Genomic DNA, 15522 nt, shown 5'->3' with positions numbered 1-15522 from the left:
ACAAGTAATAACTGAAAAGCAAAACAAAGAGTAATCAAACATTCCAAAACAAACCCCCAAAAGCCCTGCATCTCATTCACCAACACATATGGGAAACAACATATCCAGACCTACAAATGCACACAGCCAGCTCATGTCCTGCATCCAGATCAATGGCTGTCTTTAAACTCTTCTGGTTAATATCCTCTCTTAATCTGGTTGGATTAAAATAATAGAGAATCCAGAAGAATCTCAAAAGGCACAAAGTGATTTACTACACAAATTCCAGTGGAGACCCTTCTTCACTACCCTGAACACTGCCTACATGATGCTAAAAACAGCCATTCCTTTGGCACACAATCCACTACAGTTTTAATCAGCAATAATTGGAGCAACTATAGTGTATCCATCTATAAACTCACCAAACATCATTACAAAGCTACAATTAAAACAGGAGAGCCAATTTTTTCCCCAAGATTTGCACTTTTCAACTTATGCTTGTACAACTTGGTTTCTCCATTAAGCTCTATATTAAAGTGTACTGCCTGATTGCAATTGCAATGCAAAACAGACTTCTGCATTTCCTCTCCTCCTCACATGACAATTTGTTTTTCAACCTTGTAGGGAAAAGTGATACTACAAGACAGTTAATTATTCTTGAAAGTAGATAAGTACTATAGAAATATTGAATTCTTATGTACTTGCAACAAAATGACTCCAAGCAAATCCAACACCCTAAAAGTCAGTAAATATTTTATAGAACTTTGTAAAAATCTAAATTTATAGCAACTCAAAATTTTGTTGTAACTCAGACAAGTTAAGAAATCAAAGGAAATGAGGAGATACTCAGCCTGAGCTACTTCCACAGAGACACTCTCAGAAGTACTCAGAAAACAAAAACAAATAACTGCTTTCAAAGCACCCTGTAATTACTGTAATCATGATCAAAGCAAAGAAGGCATGAATATTTTGATAATAAATCTAGTCAATTACTTTTTACCCCCAGTTGAGATGAAAAGAACTCAAAGATGAAGCAGATCCAAAGACTCAATAGTACACCCTTTTCTCCAGGCATATTTACACAGACTGCATTGCCTACCAGTGGCAACATACAGCATCGCTTACAATTTCTCTTAGAATAGTCAGCATACACTTAACACTTACAGGATCATTTACTGCCTCAGAAAACAAAGGTGGTTTTTCTGGGAAACAAGACAGTATGAGCTGTACAAGTAACAGGATGAAGTAGGTGCAGAAAGTGACGTAACGAAACGCATCCACTTCAGTGTCCTGCAAAGGAAGGTAATTTTGTAATTAAAAGGCTGAGGGATATCCTTAAAACAACATTTCAACATAAAATAGATCATTACAGTAAACTCTGCTAACCACATAAATGTTATACTAGAACCCACCCCTGCAAATTAAAGTCAACATCTGTTTTGGTAAAGGGAAGGTAAAAACAGAGAAGACGAAGGTTATCATATACAGAAACCTCACAAGCTTTCTGTTTTCACTCAGTCAGTGCCATAAATACACCAGCACAAACTTCTGTAGAGAAGTGCTCCTTAACACTTGTGTTGTATCAACACAACATGCCCTAATTTGACACCGAAGTATTTGCAGAAGAGCAAGGCACTTATGCATTGGATAGAGCAGAGTTTCCGAAGAAAAATGGTGAGCATAAATCAAATAATGATTAATAACAACAATAATAATCAGAGCAGCACTATTTACATCACAATTTGTGATGGGACTGATACCTAGAGTACACTCCCAAGAAAACAAAGAATAAGGAGGGAGGGACACATAGATAAAGACAAAACCCATTCACAAAAAACTAGAAAAAATTAGCTGAAAGTTCTCAAAATTCACAAAATATGGCTTAAGGGTTTCAAGAAAGAAAAGTCATAATGCTGTTTGCAGGCAGCTCCACAACTCATCTGCCATTTGAAGTGGTTTAGCTGAGAAGCAGACTGACAGAAAAGTGTTTCACTTGAACAATTTTATTTTGTCTCCACAGTCATGAGAGCACATTACAACCAAACTAAGTGTTTCAGGAAATCTGCTGTATAATCAACAGGAAGACGTAAACTCTCAGCACTTTCAACTCAAACGTTACACACACTTACCGCATTCAAGCAGAGAGGACCCCTCTCTGGAGCAGCTAGCAGAATGTTCTTAACAACTGTCACTGTAGTAAGATCAGTGAATTTCTCTAACATTTCAAAACCAGAAAAGCAAGGCCATTAAGTCTTGCTTGTTTTATTTTCATAACCCAAGGAATGAAAGCACACTGAATGGATCATTAACTACTTGACTGGCATAATTAGCAAGCAACTACTCTACTACTGCAGTTTCCACAATTATTTTCAACTGAACGAGGCTAGCAATCACTTACTGTATTTAAGGCAAGCATAATTTTGGATCTAAAAATTACTGTGGCACATAGCAATGAGATGAGCCAGAAAATCATCATCACGCCTGAAGACTGTACTCCTTTCATTCTTTCATGTTGTATCAAAAACGTGGCAAGCAACTGTCAACAAACAAGATAAATGTATTTGTAAGAGAGGTTTTAAAACAACACATTACACACATATGCAAAGTAGAATGCTAGAACATATTCATTTAACATTTCATGTCCAATCTCTTCCAGGCTTTTATTGTTCTCTCCCCAAAAATAGCAGGTGTAATCACTACCATTCCATGCCTGTGATAAACGTCAGACAACCGCTAATAAACAAATAGCAGAGCATTTCCCTTGAAACTGACATTGTAGAGATACTGCAGTGAAAGAAGACAATACTTAGCAAGGATAGAAAGAGGTTGAAGGTGACACCTGCATGCCTTGCGTGGCATTTTAAGACTTTGGACCACACCATCAAACCTAACAGGCACTAAATGCCACACAAAGAAAGTCTGTAACAAGTTGGTAACATCTTCAACAATCTTTTTTGAAGTTCATTGAAATTTGTGTTATCTAGATTTCCTCATAACTTGATTCTTTCACCCTACACCTGAATCAAGTTATTAAATGAAGAGTAGCTCAAGCCTACTAAAATAAAGCAGGATAACTAGCACTGGCTTGCATGTCGACAGGTAACACACCAAACAAAGCTAGGATAGTTTTTGGTTTTGTTTTGTTGTTTCCCCCCACCCCAGAAGAAAGCACACACTTCAGGTCCAACACTTCACAATTAAGCTGTCAATTAAGTCTGTGTGTATATATATATATATATATATACATATATATATATATATATAAAACACTGTAACTTAAAGAGTTAAAACACTGCAGAAGAGTAAGAAGCACGTTAGTGATTAAGCCTTTGTGCCACCAAAGGATGTAACAGAAGAACTTACCATAGTTATACCCAGAACAGTAGGGCTAATGAGAAAAAATGGAGCTCGAAAAATACTTTGACTTCTTTCCCAGAAAGAGTAGAACAGGTCTGCCCAGCAGACTATCCACAGTATTAAGCCCAAAGCCTGCAATATAAAAGTATGTTTTATACACGAGTTCACACAGATCAGGCAGCACGAACGCTGCACGCAATGGGCTAATGGAAGAGGAGCCACTATGAGATCACCTCTTTTGGACAATCCTTCTAAGCAACAACACGCGTGAAAGAATAATTTGGTTTTACCTACTGAATCTCTCTAACAAGAAAGGAGTTCATTAACTTTCAGTACCATATATTTGAGTTGCCTCAAAACAGCGTGCTTTAACTGGCCTTACGAACTATTTAAACAGCTTTTCTAATACATCAGTTTCAGAAAGCAATAGAAAAACACAACACTTGGAAATCAAGCCTAAGTAGAAGTAAATTACAGTTGAATTGCACACACAGGCAGAGACTGACGTTCAACAAAACCGGTTGTGCTACATCTAAAAATAAATAATCAAAACTGAATCAAGAGAAACAGAATCACAGAATGGTTAAGATTGGAAGGGATCTCTGGAGGTCATTCGATTCAACCCACCCGGCCTAATAAAGAATGATTTTAAGGAGTCACATACCGTTTTGGCTTTGTTGAGGATTGACATTTGGATGTAACCCCTGTCATGACAACGAAGATATAGAAAGTACACTGGGAAGCAGACCCACAAGTAAATACAAGGGACCCAGACCAAGACTGTGTTCTGAAAGCACTGGGTGAAGTCTGGATTTTCTGTGTGCCATGTCAGATTCCAATCCTGAGGAGGAAGAAAAAAAAAAAAAAAGGAAACAGTTAAGAAAAAGCAATCACAGAACTCCTTTATTAAAAAAAAAAAGAGAAAAAAAAATGTATACAGCTGTCTTATTCTGTAACTTATTGCATGCTTGTTTATACCTGTAATAGACTAGCTCTGTACTGAGACACATCCAATTTTACTGAACCTCTCACAGCTCAGAAATTTAAAATCGTTACAAGATAACATCAGTTTCATTTTTGTTGGCTGTACAAAGCTACTATAACAGACAACACTCAAATGTAGTAATTAGGATCTTTAACAGCATTTACCAGGATTTCCACATTATGATTGCAGAAAAATAAGGTGACAGTGCTAGCCATCTCCCACTGTAACCATTATGCACAAATGACCAAATGTAGCTGTGGAAGTATTATCTGGCACAAAGTAGGAACAAATAGAATGAGATAACATCACTATTTGCAGAACAGCCTCACAAATTCAAAGTTGTATGCAGCAAATCCACTTGCGAGTTTCTGGTGATTCATAAGAACAGCATGTAGAGAGAAGCAGCAGGCTCACCTTGGAGCATATTTACCATCCAGCAACAACAAGATGTACATCAGTATAATTCACCACTTCCCTACTTCTCTCAACGTGATTCTTGAAAACAAGAAAAACCTCCATATGATCAAAGCAAAACTAAATTAATGAGAATGTGACCACTGTTCCATTATTGATACAAGGGCTATTTATGAAGGCAGTAAATTCATCTTTGACAGTGTGTTTATTATTGGCCTCTTCCAGCAGTGCAGTATTCAGCAGGCAAAGCACACCTTACAGGCCCCTGTTTGAAAGCAACACATCCTGGACAAGCAGGCACGTGTCCAAAGGCTCCTTAACAAAAGTTTCCTCCTCAGCATTTTTTCCGACCTCTGCACGCCTTGCAACTGCACCAAGCACCACTGCTGGGACCTAACAGCAGTAATCTCATCTGTAAAAGCCTGAGCACGTCACAAAAACAAATGCTACTATCTACATTTTACAGACGAGGAAACAGAGCCAAAAGGAGCTGTGGTGCCTGCCCACTCTGCTCCAATGTCAAAGCTGAAAACATCCCACTGCTCAGAATCACCCACCTTTATCTGTCCCTAGCTGGTTAAACAATTAAAAATAGAGGAAAACAGAACTAAAGAGAAAAAGAAGATATAAAATGCAAAATTTTCAAGTAGGTTTTCCCTTAACTGCAACCATTTTCTATGTAGTGATATTTTCTACCCTTTTTTCCCCCCTTCATAACCATATTCTGAAAACATTGAAACAAAAATATTTTCCTTCTCTATCTTCCTCCTATTTCTGTCAGAATCTAGGACTCCTTCCTTGGCTGGATACAACACACAACATACACAGCTGCTATTTTTTCCCTGCAATCTTTTCATTTCTTATCACTCCTTTCAGTTAAAAAAAAAAAAAAAAACAAACACATCCAACCTAAATACAGGCAGTTCTCAGAAATTAACACTGGTACAACATAAAAACACCCAACTATGTTTTAGTTTGTGGTCACGTAAGCCATTCATACAAGGGCTGCAGCTGTAAAGGCTGTGGCTGAGTCACAGGCTTATTAAGTCCCCAGCTGCAAACCATCATTAGAGATTTCAGCTGAGTCATCCTTACTTTTAGCCACGGCACAAACCGTTTTTCAGCTTCCTAAATCCTGTCTGCTCAGCTTAATAGGCAAGAAAAAACGTCTCGTGACTCTGCAAGGACAGTTTACAACTCACAAATTAACACACTTAATAAGATTATACAAGAACACTGATCAGCTTTACAACAACAAAAAAAGACACTTGACATATTCTTTATTTAATATTGTTGTTGTTATTTTTAAGATCTACACGCTCTTTAAAAAAAGCAACTACTTCTTTTTCTTGTGCTTTCTAATGCCTGGTGTAATGAGACATCTACCAGACATCTACCAGAAAGGACAGAGCAGTGAGTGCACACATCTCTGCCATTTGGCTAAGCAAAAGAAAGACGTGTACACATAACTACCACGCATGTTGGATGTTTATATTTTTAAATATCCTCCAGTCAGTCTTCAGTTCATTGGACATTTATGTTTGCAATTGTAGTGTTTCTGTCTGACAGACAAGAGGGTGAGATGCAATGGTATCTCAGGATTAACACAAGGTTGGGATGACTAAGCAGACTGGGCTAAGAATACTGCTAGAACTTAACAGCTACAGCAACTTCAATGTAAATTCTTTACACTCTTTCAAGATTTGATCCAGAGGCTGTGGATATCCAATGGGAGCTTGCTTAGCTTAAATACACTATACTCTTTTGCATGCTATAGCATATTTGAGCTGTCTATACACAGGTGAGGTACAGAACTTCAATTCAACACACATTTCAGCTAACAAAAGGTGAGGAAATCATTCAGGAAGAGACGCACAGAACTATCTTCCTCTGCTGGTTCTCTAGATGCAACTCTCTTACAGTGTAGTAGCACAAACAGGAAAAGACCTATACGTCAAACACTTTCTCCTGAGGACCTACTACGCACATCAAATACCATACAGATTCACCAAGACAAGCTGAGGGCTTCTCCAAAGGCAGACTGCACTGCCCACCTCCAGAATGGAGGCTGTCAGGAGACCATTCCTGAAACAGACTTCCAAGGCTGAACTGAGATGCTCTGAAGGATTTCTCGATTTGTATTTGAGAGTCCATTTGTTTGGATTTACATAGCAAGGTTCTGGCAGCTGGGAAGCTGAAGGTGTGGCCTCTGTGAGAAAAGCCCACAAGCTGCAGCAAGGCAGATAAGAGCCAGCTGCAATCAACTCTTGTCTGGAGACACACCACTGTCCAGAGCCCAGCCACAAGACAGGCTGGTTGTGCCTCTGAAAGAGCAGATTTAAGAAAGAGAAATCTATTGTGGACCAGCAGCTGGGTTACAGCAGTGAGAGAAGCATCCCTGCAGCCCCCAGGGTCAGAGAAGGAGGACAAGAGATACTCCAAGCCTGAAGCAGAAGCTCCCTGCAGCACAGGAGAAGCCTACAGTGGAGCAGGCTGTCCCCACACAGCCCGCGGGCACTGCACTGAGCAGGTCTCCACGTGCAGTGATGGAGGAGCCCAGGATGGAGCAAGACGTCTGGAGGAACTGCCGCCCATGGGAAACTGTTGGAGCAGCTTCTGAAAGATGGGCTCCCCATGGTACAGACCCATGTTGGGGCAGTTCTAGAAGCCCACACGGGATCAGCTTGGGAAGGACAGCTTCTATTGGAAGGGGAGAAGGACTCACACAGAGCAGGGCCTGAGCGACCATGGAGAAGCAGCACAGAAAGTGTTACAGACTGACCTCCATTCCCCTGTACTGCTCAGGGAAGAGGTGGGATGGGATGGACAGGGAGGCGGTTTTATTTCACTTCAGCCTATTAGCAATTGGTGGTACATTAATATCCTTTATACTGAGAATGTTTTGCCCATGATGGCAATGAGTGAGTGATCTCCCTGCCCTTATATATATATATACCCACAGGCTTCTCCCGCCCTTTCCTGTCAAAAGAAAAGCATATTGTAAATTCTGCATGGAGGATACCACAGTGCTGGGACATTCAATCCAAGCTGGAAGGCACATCGCCTCCCATCATGAGGCCCACATGTACATGAGGTACACAAATTACAGCAATCAGCTACGGGTACACGAGCCTCAAGTGGTCCTGCTACTTCACATTGCTGATTTACAGAAGCCAAGTTTACAAGCTGTTTTCCTTTCAGCACAAGACAAAATTCTGTGAAAAATCTAGGTAGTAAAATACAATGATGCAGACCTTTGTAGCACTTAAGAGAACTTAATTAGCTAAAATTGATGTTTTTCTGTGACTGAACTATTGGAAGCGATTTTAGCAGGTCCTATTCAAGCAATAAGTTGTCCATTTTCATTTCTTACTATTTTTCACTCTGATCAATGATTTAACACTTCTGTTTTGAGGAGAGCAAATGACAGGGATCCAAGTATGCACTGAAAACTCTACACAAACCAGCAGCCTCCTGCAATGCAGTAGGAAGAAGAAAAAAAGCTGTTTAGTTCTACAGTTACTATGTTGTATAATTTGGAAGCTACTTTCCATTGAACCATGACCTCGGGCTCTCACAGAAGTCACAGAGTGGTTCCTGGTAGTTTCTTGATGGATGCTGGGAGAGAACATCAGCTATGGGCTCACTTTCAGTCTGCTCCATGAAACCCACATCCCAGGTGTTGTAGTTTCATTGGTTCTTTTCTGTTTAAAGTCCCTTAGCAAATTTAAAGTTTACCAGAGGAGCAAATGGATATCTTTTAAATCCTCTGACCTATTTCTCAGTTTTCATTTTAGAAAGTTGTCATTTCCATCATGAGCACCGTGGCTGAAAAAAAATACCAAGCCACAGCCTTTTTTTTTTGTGCCAAAAAATGCATTTTCTCCTATAGCACAGAATGGTTTCATATTATATTTCAAGTGAAATCCTCTATCTCATGTTTCCTGCAATCACATGGATCTATTCAGAGGTAAAACGCTTATTAAATGTTGCATAATCCCAAGGAAAATAAAGTACATGTTATATTAATTCCCATCTAAAATGTCAGGATCAGGGCAGTTAGAAGCATTGCCGGTAGGACTGTAGGATCAAGCTGTAACACAAAGGATCAGTTATTCTGCTGCTGGGGAAGGAGGAGAGCTGTGCCCCCAGCATGCCCAGACTCAAGAGTGAAAGTTTGACGCTTGCCAGGACCTTGTGCCTGGCAGTCTCCCTCCTGGCAGCCAGGAAAGGCTGCTAACTGAGCAGCCACCCACCTGTTCTCACATCAATAATCCTGTTTGACCCACAGCACATTTTAAAATTCTCATTAGCAGAAATACAGAGACCAAAATTGCTCAGTTTCATGCCCGCTGTGCACAGGTGCAGGCTGCCAGCCACACTTAATATCACCTATACCAACCAGCAGCAACTGAAAAATAAACTTTTCTACGCACATATGTAAAAAACAAGATTACAAAACTACACTGGAATCTTAATATCAAACAGCAGATTCGCTGCCTGCCTCTTCCCACACTGAAGAGTTTCTTGACCTGACTAAGCATGCAGCATCAGAAGAGCCACCACGAGCAGACCAATGGTGGAAAAAAAGGACATCTGCCTTTAAAGCAGCTTTAGAAGGAACCCTGAACTTGTTCTGAAGGTATCTGATATGACCATTCTTCATCAAAACAAACAGAAAACATGGCAACACTTGGCTATGCTAAAAAAATAAGGAAAACCAACAACTGAAGTGATCCAGATTTTGCAATAAATTACAAGGTCTGTTCTCTAGTCACAAACTAAAAAGCTCTTTGAAGTTATTCAGTTTGTCAAGTAACTTCCACTAATTTCAGCCTTGGAAGTTACAAAGCACTGAAAGTATGTTCTCTAAATGTACTCTAAATGCATTATCTTTATTCTGTCATTTACATTCCACTGTCAGACAACGAAGTGCGGACCAAACCTCAACATTTCTTCAAGTCAGCATATTTAGACTAGAGCCTACAAGCACAAATAAGTACACGTGACCTTCACCAGCATAACATTCACTGTCCTGTGCTAACTGCTCAGATTTACTCACAGGAGGTGAACAAGGTGACAGATTGGTAAAAAAACAAGCAACAATTATTGATACAAAAAAAATTTACTCCAGAACTCCCACAGAAAGCAGCAGATAGGCCCACAAGTGTCAGTGACATTGCAGCTGCAGCTCTCCTGTATGCCCAGCAAAATTCACAGGAATGGTCTTAACAGCAACAAAGAAAAAAACAACAACACTAACATGACACTACAAGCAACCATCACAAACTTCCTTCTATTTACAAGTCCTTTAAAAATACTATGTACACTACAACCAAATTGTTCTGTACAAAGTACTGCTTGCACTAGTGGATCCTGTGGTTCTAAATTCAATTCCAGATCTCCACCTTCATTCACTCATTCCCTCAGTTTCTCATAACGTTATCTATTACAAAAGATTTTAGTAAGAATAAGTTCTCAGCAGCAATGGCTCGCATCACACAGATCTGATTTACCAATGTGGTCAAGAAAAAGCTTCTACCTTCCAGTCCTGGTGCCTGCAGCTCTTTCTCCAAATCTCAAAAAATAGCATTTCCTATTGTTAACAATGAGTTGAAATCCTTTGTAATATATAGCTCTGCATCCGCTGAAACTCCATATACAATGGCAGAAAAACAGCATGTTTTCTCTTTGTTTCTCTTTTGGCTAAAAGAAGCAGCTGGTGCCAACAACTTGCTAGAAAAGGGAGCAACTGCACTTGTGGAATTTTCAAGCCAAAAAAGCCTCTGGAACATGGCATTATTTCTGTGGGTTGGACAAACATATCACAAATTTCAGCAGCAGCAGCTGGAAATTTAAAATACTTCTCTAGATGTAGTGCTGCTTGTGTACCATTAAACAGCATTCGACCACATGACAATAAAATATTGTTTACCATTGACAGTTTCAGAATCAAAAGGACAGCATTTATCTAACCATAAATTTCCAAAATGAAATTAGTTAACAGGAACAGGAAAAAATCCTGTTGTTATCCCCTTTTGTTGTTGTTGAGTAAGCTGCATCTGAAGCTCCCACAGATGCAAACAGTGAGAAAAAAAGTAATGCAAGGAATTCTAACTCTATTAGAAGTAAGGGAAAGGTCAGTCCCCTGCAGACAGCTTTTTAGAGATGTGACCCAGAATGGCTTCAGTGCAGCCCCAGTTAACCTCCCCTCAGTCTGAGTATAGCACAGTGCTTCCCTGCAAACTGTGCCGTAACTGCAGGGAATGGCATAACTTACCCTGGGGTTTAAATGCTTTGAGCAACCTTGAAACAGTCGCACTAAATGACAGCCATAAAATGACAGACAATCTGTTAAGGAAATTTCTATCTAAAATACAGCATCAGGCTTCATTTTGCTGTACCTGCCCTAAGCCAACCAACCCCGAATCAACAGAGGTAATATTAATTCTGTGAAAGCAACCACCAGCAAGACTCACTTTTACACGCTTAAACGTGAGAGAGCTGAGAAACTGCATCTGGCTTTCATCGCTGAATGAAACTACAACCGAGCAGTGAGAGCCTGACAATTAGCTGCTAATTATAATAAAGGCACCATCTTGTGTAAAGGCTTTAACCTTCTGCTCCTCCTCTGTCGCAAATCCTGCCCACACGTGACCTCTCCAGGTTAGGAAATGCAAGCACTTTATGGTCTGCGTACTCATGTACAAACGTACAAATTCCTCACACCAAGGTTTTCAGAAACACATCCATAAAATTGATTGCTTTACAATTTAAAGGAAAACTTAAACTCACAACTTTGTACCAAGCGCACACCAGCACCACCCTCAGCTGCCTTCCTCGCTCTGCCACAAACACTCTGAAGAAGAACAATCCAACTACAGCAACATCCAGACAGTCATTACAAGATACAACTGTGCCTTCCAAAGTCACTAGGGAAACCCATGTAGAAATTGCCAATGTGAAGAGGGATCTGAAAACCAAGTCTTATTACTAACCTAAACTAGGTAAAACCTCAGCCTCCTTTCAAGCACCAACCTCCCATCTTCTAAAACTTAAGACTACATATCTCTGCAAGAACATCACTTTTTCTTCTCCCTATTTTTCCAAATCACACATTGATTGTCTTTGTGAATAATTTAAGACTTGTGTGTGTGATATGCATCTATCATACTGCTTTATGTTAGCTATTATTTGTACTGAGCTTCCTTATTCTTCTGTCTTTTGTTTACCACTAAGATATCACAGACCTCCCGCTCAGATAAGCCTGGAAGAAGAGTACAAACACACAAATTAAAAGCGAATGAAAGCTGTTAAGTATGAACCTCACACACACCTGCATCCAGGCTCCCTACCATCTCTGTCTACCTGCCCAGCTTTACATTCAAAACGCAGCCATCTCACTTTCGATAGCCCCACCAGCACCCTCCTATGGCACACTCTTGCTGTTACTGTGAGCTGCCACTGCTTACAAAAATATCTTACTGATACATTACAAAATAATCATCTTACCTGCCCAGAGTTATTTCCTAAGTTATTTTATGCTTCGGTATATGCACCAAAGGCACTGCAAAAAGCTCTGGGATTCAAGAGATAAAGAGATTTACCATTTAGCTAATACATGACAGCATGAGACACAGAACTCAGATTGTGAAACCATCCCTTACATTAAAAAGCTGTTTTTTTCCTTCAAAACTCTCAGGAAGTTATCTGCAGGTATAAGCAAAAACCCCAACATTTCAGATTCTACCTGACTAACAAACGTCTTCTAATGAATAAAAGATTGCACATACAGCCTGGCAGAGCTGCTAGAAAGGGACTGAATGAAACTGCTTGAGTCTGCTTTTTCACATCTTGCACTTCTTTTTCATAGCAGACTCTGCATTCACATTCTTGTGATATTCAAGGCAAAACTACCCCACCACTTCAGATCACAGACTACTTTTTCAATTCAAACAGACAATAAATTGAAATGCAGGTACTGCAGAATGTTTCCCCTGACCCATAAGTCTTCATCTTCTCTTTTCTTAAAAAAAGCTCTTAGTATTATCAACATCTTACACAGCTGCAACCTGATATCATGGATGAAACACTCAGTGAGATACTTTATGATGATAGAGGGAGAACAAGTATGACAAAGCACCCTTCCAAAAAGGAACTGTGATTCAAAGAATGACAAGAAACAGTTAAGTTCCACATACAAATCTGATTGCACTGAAAGTTCTCATGCTGGGCACCAGAGACAGGTTGAACAGGGAGAGGAAGAAAAGGGTGAAGAAGATAGCAAATGGGGCTGCTGGCTTCTCAGAGCGGGTATTAAATAAAATCAATCTGTTAATTCTCAAACAAGGACTTTCAACAATAACATTCCTTGAGCGTACAACTTGGCCAGCAAGGTTTAAGAAGATTAGCACACAGTTTCTAAAGGTGCACTGGGTCTTTCCAACCAATAAAGCTTCCCCTAGAATTTAAAACTGAGTTGTCCCAAATTCAACATCAGGCTTGAAAGAAAGCACATCTCACTGCAGCGGGGTTTGCCAGCACCAACCAGAACATCTGATGTGACCACAGCTTACCACAAGAATGCAAATACACCCATATTGTAAATGCAAACCAGTCCTGGGAAGAGGAAGCACGCACTGCACAAGACAGGAAAGTCTGCAGCACACATACAAGCAGTATCTGGAAGGCCATTAAAACACAGCTTACACGTGGGCATTTTCTGGAAATCCATTACAGCTTCAGCTTCAAACAACTGTAGCAACTATGGAAATATCATAAAATGTACCCCGAGTATCCAAAGCCACCAATGCCAGCATTTCTACCCTTCCTACCACTGGGAACAACATACCAAGGCAGATACATAGGATAAGTTCAGTAAAGGAGAATACTTTCCCAGACACATCTTGCATCAGTGGCAATTCATAATTGTTCTTCTGCAGGATTAGGAGAATCCAGAAACCAAACAACCACACCCAGAGGAACTTTTACTCATTAAATTAAAGGCCATCACCACGTGGCTTGGAGAAGGATAACAAATCACAAAACTGTCTAAATTTTGGGGAACCAGAGCAACTAGTGAAAAAAACCCAAAACATTTACTAATTACAAGTGACAAAAACTTCATAAATAACCATATTACACACACACACAAAAAAACTATTTATGTAAGAGACAGTGTCATCAGAAAGCCTACACAAATGAGCTGTTGCAAACACGGCAGCCCAGTTCCTGCTGCTACCTGATGTTTCAGCTGCCCAGTTCCACGCACTGAGGCCTCAGTTATTCACGAATCTGTTACTCTCAGTTAAGTTCTTCCATAGACAGAAATTTGAAACATGTAGCATCTAAAACTCTTCATGTACAAAGGCCTGGTTCCAGGGAAAACAGAAAAACCAGAACAGCTGATGGGTGCTCACAGTTCAGCCAGTTTTGAGAAACCTGAAAATCAACTGGAAAAAGATATTAACATCAGCAATGTAAGAGCGGGTTGCTTTCGATCAGCCAGAAAAGGCAAACACCTCCAAGTGCTAATGGTTTTATAGTATTTGCTAAGTAATATTTCAACGGTTCTTGAGATAAGTGCACAATGGTATCTGCCGAGATTATCTCATCTTTTCCGAACTGGTGAAGGCAGCTCATTAGCTCAGAACTATTCGGCAAACATCCGACGAACAGCGGCAAGTTCTTTCAACAGCCAATGAACATCCACGTGTTTTCCTCATATCCCCGCATCACCTCACTCAACGACCGCTCCACTCCACAAAGCAAATCCACCACCATCCTGCCCCCCCGCTGCTCCGGCACTCGGGAGCCTCCCCGGACCGAACGGCACCGCGCTGCATCGCCGCCACATCCCTCAGCCCAGCTCGGTGTGCCGTAGGACGGCCGTTCACCCACAGCGGGCCGCAAACTCACTGCCGATCGTTAAGGAAAAGCCAAAGCGGCGCTACGCAAACGCGACACGACCGCTACCCTGCAGCGGCGCGTCTTCGGCCTCCTCACAGGCAGCACGCCGCTCCGCTTCGTGCCGCCAACGCGGAGGCAGCCAGCCGCCGTTATTGTTGCCGCAGCACACGGAGCTCGCCCCTCGCTTCCCGCCCTCAGGCCGCACCTCTCCCCTCGCTTCCCCCGGCACGGACTGCCGACCGCCCCACCGAAGCCACCGCGCCCCGCGGCTCCGTCCCGCGCTCACCCAAAAGGGCTCGGAGGCGTCCGCGCTACAGAGGATTTCGATCCCCATGTGGCGTCGAGGCGACCCGCGGACCTCCGCGGCAGCGCTGCGCTTCCCCCTCCGCACCTCTCCGTGCCCGGGCGGCGGCGGCCGGCAGCGCCGGCGCAGCGCCCTGATTGGCTCCGCGGTCACGGGGATGCGGGCCCCGACGGCGCCGCCGCCCGCGCCGCGCGGCCCCGCCTCGGCGTGGGCGGAGGCAGGCGGTGTGGCACGCGGGGCCGCCCGGAGTCGGCTTGGGGCCGCCCGGCGCCTACGCGCTCCAGGGCGGTGGGCGGTCGGAGTAGGAACGGCCTCGGCTCCCGCTCGGCGAAACCGGCGCCCCCACCTCGTCTTCCGCCCGCGCACCTGCGGATCGCGCCGCCTGCCCCGGGTCCCGCGGCGCCGAAGGCGCGCCGCTCCGACCGCCCCGCGGCCCCAGGATCCGCGCTGCCCCTCGGGAGGCCGCGCCGACACCGAGCCGGAGAGCCCCGGCGCCGTCCGGAGAAATGAGTCTCGTCTCGCTTTCATGTGTTTCACTTCTCAGCGTGAACCAGTTAAACTGGTTTCAAAACCC

General features: G+C 42.3%; 1 protein-coding gene across 4 annotated transcripts in view; it reads right to left on the bottom strand.

Annotated features, from left to right (window-relative positions):
* Nucleotides 1-15045, bottom strand: part of ABCC1 (ATP binding cassette subfamily C member 1) — a 46316-nt gene extending 31271 nt beyond the window's left edge. The window contains exons 1-5 of one of the 4 annotated variants that reach the window (XM_042864082.1): nucleotides 14931-15045; nucleotides 4001-4177; nucleotides 3343-3468; nucleotides 2378-2515; nucleotides 1144-1269 (exon numbers count right to left, since the gene is read on the bottom strand). In XM_042864082.1, coding sequence (XP_042720016.1) covers nucleotides 1144-1269; nucleotides 2378-2515; nucleotides 3343-3468; nucleotides 4001-4177; nucleotides 14931-14978 — 615 coding nt within the window. In that variant the 5' untranslated portion in view covers nucleotides 14979-15045. Of the gene's footprint in view, nucleotides 1-1143; nucleotides 1270-2377; nucleotides 2516-3342; nucleotides 3469-4000; nucleotides 4178-4735; nucleotides 4846-4989; nucleotides 5116-11214; nucleotides 11269-14930 lie in introns of those variants that run through there. The other 3 variants (XM_042864085.1, XM_042864083.1, XM_042864086.1) reach the window with 3 other exon arrangements.
* Between the last annotated feature and the right edge of the window lie 477 nt (nucleotides 15046-15522).

This window comes from Lagopus leucura, unplaced genomic scaffold (genome assembly GCF_019238085.1).
Source record: "Lagopus leucura isolate 7727_CA_CO unplaced genomic scaffold, USGS_WTPT01 Super-Scaffold_760, whole genome shotgun sequence".
Taxonomy (NCBI): Eukaryota; Metazoa; Chordata; class Aves; order Galliformes; family Phasianidae; genus Lagopus; species Lagopus leucura.
The sequence above is the reverse complement of the archived record's forward strand: the minus strand, read 5'-3'. Positions and strand labels throughout refer to the sequence as shown.